At 35.3% G+C, this 14,228-nt stretch overlaps 1 protein-coding gene across 1 annotated transcript in view; it reads left to right on the forward strand.

The window, feature by feature from the left end:
* Positions 1-14,228, forward strand: part of LOC110024386 (protein-tyrosine-phosphatase IBR5) — a 32,859-nt gene continuing 18,631 nt past the window's right edge. The window contains exon 1 of the mRNA XM_020724319.1: positions 1-424. Coding sequence (XP_020579978.1) covers positions 188-424 — 237 coding nt within the window. The 5' untranslated portion in view covers positions 1-187. The remainder of the gene's footprint in view (positions 425-14,228) is intronic.

The following is a 14,228-nucleotide window of genomic DNA, read 5'->3' on the forward strand; positions in this document are numbered from 1 at the left end:
GTCCTCCCTTCCTTTGCAAGCAAAAATCCAGCTGCAATTGGATTCCTGAGATAACAGGAGACCTTTGCTTGGCCCTCCTCCTTCCTCCCATAGCTCCGCCTCCACAGGCGGACGTCGATCTCCCATCGGAGCTCCGATTTGTATTACCAAGAGTTTTTGGACTTATTGGAAGTTATTGGGATTTGCGATGAGGAAGAGGGAGAGAGAAAACCCCTGCGGCGTTTGCGGTCACTACCACCGGTACGAGGAGGGGGAGGTTTGTGGAATCTGCGGCCATCGGATGCCGGCGTCGGACGATAAGACAATCCAGTACGCGAGCGCTTTTCCGACGGAGATTTTGAAGGATTTTCTCTATCTTGGGAGCTACGACAACGCATCAAGAGGGGAGTTGTTGAAGACTCTGGGGATCTCCCGCATTCTTAATGTAAACCCTGCGAATTAGTACTATTTTGCAACTGCAATAGAGTTTATTGAGTTTAGATTGGGGAATATTTTTTGCTTATTTGCTATCTTATGGAAATCGCAATTTTCTCTCTTCCATTTTTTAGAAGAACTTATTTTGTTGTTATTGGCAAATTCTCCTAACTTCTCGTTTTACTTGCCGTTATTGGAAGGTCGTGCCCTAACTTTAGATAGAATAACTTATCAGAGTCTGAATTTCTCTGACTCTTCCTGTGATTTGTAGGAGTATTTGCTTTCTATTTATTGCCCGTGTAATTTAATAAGTTTGGTATTGGTGTAAATCTAGAACCAAGATCTAGTATGTGTCCTGAACTAAATTTTGTGCAGTAGTTGTGAATTAAGCAAAATTCGACTGTTGGAGCTTTGTTTTTTGTTCGGTATGTTGAATTTATTCTTTAATATTATTTTCTGTGTTACAAATTTGACTTATATGGAACATCTACTTGTAGATATTTATAGTTTAGGTTTGAACAAAGTCTTTGCAACAACTCGTGTAACCTTAGGTTCCATGATGTCCCTTTATCAGCATCATTGGCCAAACCCTAACTATTCAGGTTTAGCTTTACAAATCCTCAATCCTTATTTATTACTGATGTGTTTTGGGTGAGGTCTAAATCTATTTTATAGGTTTTTTGGTTTGCACAAATTATCTTTATTCATGATACCTTAATTTCATTTTGAGTAAGATTTGCACATCCTTCATTTGATAGCACTTATTATTCAACGCAAAGTCAGAAGTAAACTCGATTTCATGTTGTTTAACAATCCAAAAATGTTACATTTGCTCTATCACTTATTTTTTAACACTCAAACTAATTCTATCAAGTCATATTATTAGAGCATTTTCTATGTGTTGGCGTAAATATCCAAACCACATAAGCTTACGTTTTACTATCATATGTTCAATAAGTGCTGCTACTTCCAAGGTATATTTATGTAATTATTTTACACTTTACCATGCATAGTTATCCCTATACTTCTATCTTAATATTTTTGTTTATGCTATATTTAGCTTGATTGCTAGAAACTTCTTTCTTTTCTAGATCATGGATCCCTATGGCATAGTTGGTCTAATTGCCTTTGATACAATTTACCTTTAAATCTCCTTATATCACGGATCAAGCAGTACTTATGTTTATTTCTTCATTCTAACCATGTATTTGTAACTCTAGATTATATGTTCTCTTGCGTGCTAACATACTATTTTACAATAGATCTAAGTGATGTTATAGTAGGCATCACTTTATTTTTCATTCTAACCATGTATTTATAACTCTAGATTATATGTTCTCTTGCTGGCTAACATACTATTTTACAGTAGATCTAAGTGATGTTATAGTAGGCATCACTTTATGGGTTTATTATTATTTCTTCATTAGTTGTTCATGTTTATTTTGAGTTTGAGCCGAACTTACACATGTGTTCATACTCGTATTCTTAATTTTTTTTATTATCATACTTGGTTTGTACTTAGAGTTATTTATATTAATTGAACATGTTGAAGATTCAAATGATCATATGACTTTTAATATAAAAAATTGATTTGTATTTCATTTTTCATATAAAATTAATGAAAAAGCTAAAAATGTGAATGAATAATTGATTTTTTTATACAAAATTATCAACACATATTTTTATAAATCTAAATTAGTATTTAACTAGTCCATATCAAGTAAATAAAATAATATATAAATTATAAGCTTTTGTGTACTCAAATAACATAAATAACTTATAATAAATTAATTCATTAAAATAAAAAAAAATAAATTGCATTAAATTTATATGCATACTGATATTAAATTATAATATATTTATATTAAATATTTAATTAAGTTTTAGTTAGTAAAATTTTATTTAAATAATAAATTATATGTGTAGAGCATTTAAAATTTATTTATTGAAAAAAATGAGTTTGTTCATTAACAAATATGTTGGGCCATATTCAAATTTGGTTCATTTAACCTTCAAGTTTATAAAAAGGTTCAAATTTGCGTATTTATTGATTTGAACAAACATGATCGAGTATTAAGTTTTTACGCTCATAAAATCTCATCATATAATATCCTCGATTCTTCTATCTTGCAAGGAGCCCTTTCCCTTTAGCAAGGGATGGATGCAACAGCCAATATACATAATCATGTCAATGATTAGTCATGTTTATAAATAACTATATATTTTTACATACTGACATATCTGAATATGTTTGGAGTTATAAATCACTCCATGCAATAAGTATAAATCCTACGGTCTTTGTCAGATGCAAACATCTGCTTTATGATATAGATACTAGAAGTAACATGCTTTTAATATGTTACAATGTGAAGCATCAATACAATTAATGGCTGTCAAAAGATGAATATTGGGTCTAGGGACATGGAAATGCTTGCTATTCGATTCATGTTTGGAGTGGAGTTAGATGCATGAATGAATATAAATACTACATAATTCACTTTTCTTTATTATTTTAGCATACTATAGCAAGTCTTCTTTTTATTGTTTTGATTGATATTAGTATGCATATCAATGAAAAAATTGATGAATTTCTATTTATCAACCCTAGTCTAGTAACATTGATGCAATGGTTAGACTGTTGAAAGAATGGACCTTGATTTATAACTTTGATCCTTCTGATTGCACCAAACGAGTATAGCTATGCTGGGTGAGATTAGCTAGATGGTCGAGGTTTTGTATTGAGGTGGCATGCTTAGGAGAAACCTTGGGTCAACTTCATTCTCGATGCAAGGAAGTCTACGATATAATTGATCCTAACTTGACCCCAGTGAAATAAATATCATTATATGAAGGTAATGAAGACTATGGATAAATCAAAAAGATGAATCAATGATTATAGTTGACGACAATAGATGGTTAAAATATTGAAGAGACCTCTGTGTTGCTTTATAGTTCTAAAATAATTCTCGAGATAATTTGAACTTCTAATTTGGACATATAAAATGAACGAATGGGATTTTAATGAAATCAACATGCAGTTAGGCTTATATTTTACTGAGGAACTGGCGTATTTCAAGCTCGAAAAACCATATTTGCTTTGTACTAGTTCCATCCATTCTAATTTGTACATATGTATGTTAATCCAAAGGTAAAAACTTTTTTTTTTAGAAATTAATGATTGTTCTAGATGTTGTTGAGATATAAGTTTTCTGCACGGCCAAAACCATCAAAGAGGATCTAGCCGAATTTTGGCTTATATTATGCTAATATTATGACATGGCGGACCACCCATTATAAAACCTTAATTAAAACCCCTTGGATGATATGTGAGAAAAGGAAATAACTATTTAGCAACCAGTAAATCCATCTGATGTTATGAATCACTATGAGGAAAAATACTTAACGGGCAAAGGTTGGAAGATGGTTAAGGAAAATTTTCCTAGAGCCAATGGATCAAAAGCTTGCTAAGCTTGCCAGTACCTGAGATTTTTATGAATTTATGAATAGTTTGGAATGTTATCCAATTCTGAAATTGACTTCACTGAGAATATTAACTATATTTTTGCCAAGTTCAGGTCTTTGCTCTAACTTTCACCAGCCTAATCGATACTTTGGAGATTGAAATAGAAGAAGAGATTGAGTTTAGCTAATATGCTTGAATGCACTAAATATGTGCTCTATAAATGGGCTTTCTACTAAGGCGTAGTAGAAATATTATAAATATAGGTTTTGAAAATGAAGTTTTAGATTGGGATGAGTATGAATAGGAAGAGTGACATTCTACTGAAGATAACGAGGTGAGAAAGACAAATCTAGATCACCATATTGTATAAATGTTTTGTGGACTACTTGCATAACACTATGTATTGTTATTGCCTGTAAGAATCTTTTAATAAATCAACCTTGTACTAATCAAAGCATTTGAATGAATATTGTTATGCTACATTTGGCAAGATAATTATAATGAGGGAGATAAAACTTTTCTAGTTTGCTAGATGGTAATGGGACCCCATTATCAGAGAACATTTTAATGAGAGAATTTACTATTGGGGAGTTTTATAGGCGTAAAATTCTAGAGTTAAGGAAGGTTGAGATCTAATTATAGCCAAGGATTGGATACTATGACTAGAAAAGACAATGTATACCACAATGCATAAAAGAATTAAAAGTGGAATTTGCTATGTGCACTTGGAAGAGAGGCTGATTGATTGTCAACATAATAAATAAAGACAAAGTTTGTCAACAACGAAAGGTTATCTTGTTAACTTTTGGTATTGCAGGCATTCCTTAAGCGGTATCAAGATAAAAAAAGGAATTGCGTTCCTTTGGTTATACAGGGAAAATATTTTTTGGTTTGAATATTAGATCAAGCTCAAGAACTATTGCTATTCACTTCTCAATTCATATTCGTTAATGGGGATATAACTAATAAAATATATTTTCAAAAAAAGCGCAATGTCTGTTATCAGGTGGGTATTCTCCAAGTAAAGAGCTAACAGTGAGTTGGAGCAGATGGCTTTAATCAAAGAATAATGTACGAAGATAAGAATGGACCATTATCAGCAGAATTGTTTTAACCTTCGATACTACCTTAAATAATGATATTAGGGGCAAAATCTCAATTCTTTCTATGGGAGTAAGTGTCATATCAATCAGTTTCTACTTGGCACACGAATTGCTTCTGAAGGCATCCCACAAAATTGCTTCATGTTGAACGTGCTATGCTTTGGGTACGGGAGCTTTGATTACCTAGAAACTAACCACCTAAAATAATAATAAATTGACTCATTAAGGTGCCAAGTATTCCCAAGCAAAATTTACTAAGCCCTTGGCTATTAACTCATGTTTTTGCATTAATGGGGAAGGGCAAAGTTTCAATGCCATGGCAACGAACGCGATTTCTTCTAGAAAATTTAATGCAAGCTCTCCTTGATTTTGGGTTAATGCATATATTCATATTGATGAATTTGATAACAAGCCCAATTTTAAAGCCCAAACTTTATTGCCTATTTTAACCATTGCCATTGTTTGTGGGAAATAATTTTATACAATAGTTTATTATACAAATTGTGAATAGTTTTTAATTCTCATAAATTGGCCAACTTATTGCTCTAACTTAGGAGGGGTTTCAATGTTATTCTGGGGATGGGCTAGTTATTAGTATGGAGTGTTACTATGGATTACTAAGAGTAGGGATTAGTTTCAATCGAACACATGACGATCCATTTCTATTTCAAGGGAACAATGAAATAATAGGAAGTCTTAGTTTATTAATAATTAAGAAGGTAATCTTTATACAAGAATTTTGACATGCATTCACATAAAATCTATCGAGTCTTTATCGAGACTTTCACCTAAGGGAGGGAGGGAAGGGAGGTAACAAGCTGTTAAAAAAAGATTTGTAATTGGTTTCTCTCATCTTTCTTTGTCATTGAGAATAAGTCTGTTAAACTCAAATGGAGCAAAGAATGTAAGAAAAGTTTCAAGTTAGAGTAAAGAATAGTTACAACATTCATATTATCAATGTCTAAGTTGAAAAAAAAAATATTTTCTATAGTGATGTTTATTGGAAAGGGTTGAGCTATTTTCTAATGTGATCATGAAAAGTAATTACTCAAACATCTAAACATTTGAAATAGTATGTGTTTTATTTTCTATAGTGATGTTTATCGGAAAGGGTTGAGCTATGTTCTAATGTGATCATGAAAAGTAATCACTCAAACATCTAAACATTTGAAATAGTATGTGTTTAACCATTCAACATATGAATTGGAGTCAACATTTGTTGTCTTCACATTAAAGATATGATGTTATTATTCAGATATGGTGAAGTGAGCGAGGAGGGGGGAGGGGGAGTGGGAAGACGAGTAACAAACTATTAAAAAAGTTTGCAATTGGTTTCTCTCATTTTTCTTTGTCATTTAGAATAAGCCTGTTAAATTCAAATAGAGCAAAGAATGTTAGAAAAGTTTTAGAGTTAAAGTAAAGAATAGTCACAACACTCATATTATCAATAGGGGTGTCAAAAATTGACCCGACACCCCAACACGATAAGAAATCGACTCGAAAAAATCCGGGTTAAGGTTGACCTGAATACTTTTTGAGTCAAGTTCCGATCAGAAAATTCTATTTGTTTATTATTCGGGTTGGGTTCGGGTTGAACCCAAAAATCCAAATATGACCTGAATGAACGTGAAATTTAAGGTCGGGTTTGGGTTAGCGGGTCAAAAATCCAAATATGGCCTGAATGAGCGTGAAATTTAAGGTCGGGTTTGGGTTAGCGGGTCAACACGATAAGAAATCAACTCGAAAAAATCCGGGTTAAGGTTGACCTGAATACTTTTTGAGTCAAGTTCCGATCAGAAAATTCTATTTGTTTATTATTCGGGTTGGGTTCGGGTTGAACCCAAAAATCCAAATATGACCTGAATGAACGTGAAATTTAAGGTCGGGTTTGGGTTAGCGGGTCAAGCTCGGGTTTGGGTTAGGTTCGGGTCTTAGTTTTCTACCCGTTTATTATTTAGGTTAGATTTGGGTTGACCCTATTCGGGTCGGGTCTTTTTTCAGTCGAACCCGAACCCGATCCCTTGACCCGAATTTACACCCTTAATTTTCAATGTTAAAGTTGAGAAAAAAAAATATGTTTTATAGTGTTTTTATTGGAAAGGGCCGAGCTATGGTCTAATGTGACAATGAAAAGTAATCACTCAAACATCCAAATAATTGAAGTAGTATATGTTTAACCATCCAACATTTGCATTTGAGTCCGCAGTTGTTGTCTTTGCGTTAAAGATATGATGTTATTATTCATATATGGTGAAGTGTGGTATCTATATTGATTACTAGAGTTTGTTGTACATCTTAACTCAGATTGATTTAAACTTGAGAACAAAAGTTGTGGGTAGAATTAAGGAAATATTTTGACTTAAACAACTACTTTCATATGAGAGGAGCCAATAAGCTACAATTGCTCCAAGTAGAATGTCCAATACAAGTTTGACATGTTCATTAACCATTATGATTGGAACGAGATAAATTTTCATAGAACTTCAGACATAGATTATAGATTAGATTTCACCGACATCAAATCAAAATGATACAATCTTAAATATATAAAAGATAAACACCTATAATTCGAGAGGTAGTCGATCTCTACCAAACCCTCATAACATTAAGATTCAAGGCAACAATCACATAATCCAATCCTAAACTTATTAACCCATTTATCCCACAATAATGACTAAAAAATGACTAAATTGCTCTTTTAGTGCTATGCCTAACATAAGTCTTTAAACTGTTTTGGTGGGTTTGCCATCGATTGAGTGGAGCAAGAGGCGGACTGTGTCGTAGGCGTTGGTCTATCATTACTTCTCTCTCAAAAAGTCATCTTTTCTTCAAGGTGGAAGAGAAAAAACTTCTGTTAGGTCGTGGTATGGGTCCCCCTCACAGACTTACTTGAGTTTGACTCTTGCTGTCAACACTTGACCGAAATAAGCGATGAGTCGTTGACACTGCATGAGGAGTGCGTCTAACCCATAGTCTGAAACATCTGTATCTACAATGAATTTTGGTTGAAATTAAGTAACACAAACATTGATACACTCGTCATGGTTTTTTTTTACACTTCTCAAAAGCCTAGGCCGCAACTTTCCCCCATTGAAAGTTATCTTCTTCAATTGCCCCGTCAATGCCCACACAATCAAATTGCAACCCTTTGTAAATTTTTTTTTATCATCTTGTAAGTCTCATAAATTTTGTCAGCCTCTTGAAGGTCGCAGATAGTGGCCAATCTAATATAATTATCACTTTTAATAGATCCGCCAACACCTTCTTCAAATGGTCAATTTGGTCTTCCAAGCTATACACTAGGACATCGTCAAATTACCCCAACACAAACTTCTGAAGGAAAGGCTATAATACCTTGTTTATAAGTGGTTGAAATGTAGTTAGTGTGTTGGTGAGCCTGAATGACAACCAAACTTCGTAGTGACCCTCATGGTTCAAAATGCAGTCTTATGCACATTTGTCAGCCATATTCAAATTTAGTAGTATCTGACTTCAAGTCAATCTTTGAGAATACCCGTTGGTGAGCCCGAATGACAACCAAACTTTGTAGTGACCCTCATGGTTCAAAATGCAGTCTTGTGCACATTTGTCAGTCATATTCAAATTTGGTAGTATCTGACTTCAAGTCAATCTTTGAGAATACCGCAACCCCAAGCAACTCGAGTGTAGCTCATTGATCATTGGGATGAGAGATTTGTTAGGTATTATTTTTTTTTCCACTGCCTATAGTCCACAAAAAAATGTAAACTCCATCCTACTTCATTAGCAAGACTGGGCTGAGAAAGGGCACACACTATGCTGTATGATCTCTACCTCTTGGATCAATCTCTCCGTCTCGTCATTTTGTACCTGGGGTAGCGGTATGGGTGCACACTCATGGGAGAAAACCTATCTTGAGATTATTGCATGCTCGTATTTCCTCAGATTTTGTAATTCACTTGACAACTAAAAAACTTTTGCAAATTATTGTACAAGTTGTTGGATCAATATCAAAATCTCTGCCAATTCTATATGCCTCTTCCATGTTGTATGACTCTATAAAGAATCCCAACCATTCGTCCTTTGTGTCACTAACGATGATTTTGACTATCACCAAGGTCCTGCATAAACTACGGTCATTGCGAAGCGCTTCCATTTTGTCTCCCTCCCTCCCAAAACCTAATCAGTTTTTCAATTCATCTTAGTCATCTTTAAGAACTGTAACCATTTCATACTCAATATCACTTCAATGCTTTCTAAATCCTAGGAAAAAAAATCCTCCATCACTTGAATACCGTGCAATGTTAAAATCACTAATTTACAAACTCCACTGCTATTCTCCACCTGTCTCGTACCATCATGACTCCAAAACTTGCTGTGTTAATCATCTCAAACCTCAATTGCATCATTACTTGAATCGAGATGAAGTTGTGGGTGACCCCACTATCTACCAACACCACTACATCCTGCTCTCGATTTTTCCCTGATGTTTCAAGTGTGGTTTGGTGTTAATCCCACAACCGAGTTCAACGAGACTTCTGCCACATCTAAGTGAGGGCGTTCCTCCACCACCACAACCTCATTTATTTTTCCATTTCATGCCTCCTCATCACACATTGTGAGAACTTTTAAGCTCTGATTATTGCAAAGTGTCCTAGGGCAAGCTTCTTGTCAGATCGAAAATATAACCCCATAGCTTACTTTTTTTGAATCTGTCTCTATAAGATGTTTGAATGTCGTCGTCGGTCAGGCCCTATGATTCTTGTTCCGTGGAACCTTCCTCTGGAATCTCACAATTCGAGTTTGTGGTATCATCATGATTGTAGCATTTTAGTATGAGGCTACACTTGTGTTGCCTCTATTAGCCCATTCCATTGCATTTTTATCTTCAAGCAATTGTACTTAGTTCCTAGTTTTTCCCAAACCTCGTGGTCTCAGTAGAATTACTGCTCGAATTTCTAGCCTCAATCCTTTCATGGAGTTTCCTTCCAATACTTTTTCTGATATCCCTCTCAAACAATTAAATATCATATCAAATTTCTCCATATAATCCATGACGGATCATTGCGACAAATGCAAAATTTGCTCTTGTAAATTCCCTTTTTGTGTGGTTCTAAAATACTCCAACAATCCGTGCTTGAATTCACGTTCTGATTGACTAACATTATTTTCTAAATTGATACCATACTAGAGTCTTACCTTCCAAACATAGGGCTGCCACAATCAGTCTTTTGCCTTCAGTGGTTCATTGACGACAAAGTATCTTTCAATGAGATAAACCCAATCATAAATATCATCTCCTTGAAAGATCAACTTCTTCAACTTCCTTATACATTAGTCTCCTTCTCAATTTTCTCGACCAAAGCTCATTCCACTTATGAAGTGGGGGTTGGGCTCATTTCATTGACTCATATTGTTTTATCTTTTTTCATAAGTCTGGCTCACCCTATAATCAACTTGTGTGTCCCCACACATTTGAATCTCCTTCCGCTCAGAAGGTTGTCGTATTAAAAGGCACTAGCGCGGTTAGATGTAGCCCTCCGTCTTGCTATCACGCACCGCAGTTTCCTATTCCTGGCCAAAATCCTTCTATTTAATCTTCTTCGGACCTAACTCATACGTTGTCCTGTTTCTCCTGCTTCTACTTGTTTTGAACCTCCAGATGTCGTGCAATTATCTCCAGATGTTGCTGCTCGAAACCGCTCCCCACACTTTCGCTCGACCCTGCTTGCTTTCGTTCGTTCCAACCTTCTAATGCTGCATTATTCCTTCTAAGTGATGTCACTTGAGTCCATTCCCAATTCCTTCGCTCGATCATGCAACTCTAGATCCGTCTAAGATAGTGAATGCTGCTCTGATTCCACATCAATCTTTTTTATTGTTGTCGTTCACATTCGCTCCAGATGTCAACTACTCGATCCCACGACAGAAAGTTACGGGTTTGTATGAAATTCTATGATCTTCACCATTTCTTTTTGGGCCATGAATCTCGTCTGCATTTCCTCTCCATTTAAGTTCTCCTCAAAGGCATCTATTTTCATGGCTGCCATTACTCCCAAGACGATTTTCAATCATGAAAGAGAAATATATTTGGCTTCTCGGCTAGCTCAAATTGCGACTTTCAATCACAAAGTGGCTTGACGGAGACATCTGTATGCTATGATCCGGCTGTTGGCTTCCCAACTAGCTCGAATCACAATTGTTTCATGAGGTTTGGTCTTAAAGGCGACGTGACGGAGTCACCTTGTATGTAGTGATCCCTTGTCTTCCCAGCTAGCTCGAATAACTACTGTTTCACGAAGTTCAGTTACATGTCGACGTAATGGAGATGCCTTGTATGTCGTGATCTCCTCGACTTCCCAACTCTTGAATCACTACTGTTTTGCGAGTTTCGACCACAAAGGTGGACACCCCAACGATTTCAGATGCTATGAGTCAGAACAACAACCTCAAATGCTAAAGACAATGGTTTCTATGTGAGTACTATCCTCAAATGCTCTGATATCAATTTGATAGGAATGAGACAAATTTTCGTAGACATTAGGGCAAATATAATATATTCTATTATGCAGGCACCAAATCAAAATGATACAATTCTAAATACATAAAAGATAACCACCTATAATTGAGGCAGATGATCTCTTTGAAATCCTAACTCTAAGATTTAAGACAACAATCACATAAACTAATCCGAAACATATCATGCCTTATTTATACCCACAATAATAACTAACAACAACAAGCCTTTATCCCACTATGTGGGTCGACTGCATGAATCCTTTTTCTCCATTATGTTCTATTGAGTGTTATATTTTCAATTGATTCTAACACACTGTGATTATCTTGTATACAATGCGCCCTTGTCTTTTTAGGTCCACCTCTACCATTCTTAACATAAGTGGAATCTGAAACATTTATTCTTCTAACAAAATCATCAGATGGTCGACGTTTAATGTGATCAAGTCATCTAAGATGACCCTCTTTAATCTTGTTCACCACTGGAGCTACACCAACCCTATCACGGATATATTCATTTTCATTTGTCTCTAAGTGTGAAACCACTCGTCCACCAAGCATTCTCATCTCAACAACACTTAACTTTGTTTTATGCTTATCTTTTATAGGCCAACATTTTGCACCATAGAGCATTGCAGGTCTCACCACCATCTTATAAAATTTTACTTTTAGTCTAAGCAATACTCTAAGCAATACTTCGCTATTGCGTAGGCCCTATGCATTTCTCTACTTCAACCATCCAACTTGGACTCTGCTAATAACATCCCCATCTAAGTCACCATCACATTGAATAACATACCCAAGTTATCTAAAACGATCACACCTTTGAATGATTTGATCACCCATAGTTACAACTATGCAATTAGAGCTACTACTACTAAAATTACATTCAATGTATGCAATTTTAAATCTAATCACACGAAGGCCTTTAGACTCCAACGTAGACCTCCATAATTTAAGTTTTTATTGAACCCTTTCTCAAGTCTTATCGACAAGAAGGATATCATTGGTAAAAAGCATACACCAAGGTATATTCTTCTATAAATGTCCATTTTGGCGATAAAAAGTTGGGGGAGTTGCCTGTAAGAAGCTGTCGGTCATCGGAATCGAAATCTCGTCGCCCGCTTCAGAATGACGTTTTAATTTACAAATAAATTTAAGTTTAGAAATATATGAAATCAAATTGTCCGCATAATCTTCACAGTTTAAATGAAAGAGCGCTCTACCTCAAATCCTGTATCTATCCCGAGGGATAAACACAAGACTTGTGTGGATGAGACTCGATAATAAACTAAGAAACATATGACGTCCGTTTGGTCTGCGAAACCGTTTTATTTGCCGACAAATTCTTCTATTTAATATGAAAAATTAAATAGAGTTTATTTTAAGATGGGTTCGGAAAAACTTACTATAAGGACAAGCCCCCTATAGTTAATTACATCTTAAATGACTGAAGTCACTTAAGAATATTCTTGATAAAAATCAGGAAAAATTATCTTCAAGGACTTCAAAAGGATGAGACTTTTCAACGAAATCGGATAAAGTGGTATGAAAGGGGAATTGTTCAAACTTGAAACATTTATTGTAGAATCTAAAGGAGGAAAAACTAGGGGATGACACAGATCCAAAGGAGAATCTCGGTGACTTCCCAATCTACTCTATGGTTTGACTTCAGTTTCGAGGAGAAATATTCAAGTGTATTATCCTGCCATTTTTTATTTAATTAGGGCTTATATTCATGTGAAACAATCACACAAACAGCCTAGAAGATTTGAGAGTTTTGAGGATTTAGGACGTAACGAATGACAACCTCAAAATCCTAAAACGAGTTAGGGCTCAGATCGTATAGCAGAGCTATACAAATGCTCTAACGAAAAGTTGAAGATTTATGTTGCGCTAGGCGAACAACCCTAACGAAAAGTTGAAGATTTATGTTGCGTTAGGCGAACAACCTCGAAATCTTATGGATTGTTGTTTTAATTTTTAGGAAAGGAATGATTTAGCTCGGGAAGACATGTTATGCTGTTGAAGATAGTTGTGCTGCCCACCGCGCTAGTTCCATGCTCCTTGTCGTAACGAGTTTAAGTTTTCTAGGGTGTCAGATTATATTGTCAAATCCAGTGGTCCTATGGTTGCAGTTATTCAAATATTTTATAGATAACATGTTGAACTTATACATTGTATAGCATAAGAGTAGAGTATGTAGCACAAAATAAGCAGTAGAGTATGCAGTAAAGAAAACAGTACACCATGCGGCGTAAAGAAAAGTAAAAGGTACAACAGGGTAGTGATTATAAGAGAATAACATGCTGTAAACATAAAACAAACCTGTATACCTGAGAGATCCGCTGTTTCTTAGGTGTAATTGATGCGACAGATACAAGCAACAAAACTTGAGGAAGCAGACCGAAATGCTTTATATAAACGAAAACAAAGAAACATCGTCCAGAAATCTCGAGAAAGATCGTCAAAAGACTCACGACAAGAGAAATGCGAGGAAATCGACGAATCAACAAATCAATTAAAATCGTAGAAAACACGAAAAAATCCTGAAAAGTGACCACGAGTGTTTTGTCAAAAAATTCCAATAAAAAACATATGAAAAAATCCGAAAAGAGGGGGATCACAAGCACTCGGGTCGGGGCTAGGCTCGACTATATATTAGTACTCGAGGGTCGTCGAAGACTACTCGGTCACCCGGATGTATAAAGCTCGCCACTCAACTAGAAGGGTGTCCTATCGAACCTAACTCA

Source organism: Phalaenopsis equestris, unplaced genomic scaffold (assembly GCF_001263595.1).
Source record: "Phalaenopsis equestris unplaced genomic scaffold, ASM126359v1 Scaffold000255, whole genome shotgun sequence".
Lineage (NCBI taxonomy): Eukaryota > Viridiplantae > Streptophyta > Magnoliopsida > Asparagales > Orchidaceae > Phalaenopsis > Phalaenopsis equestris.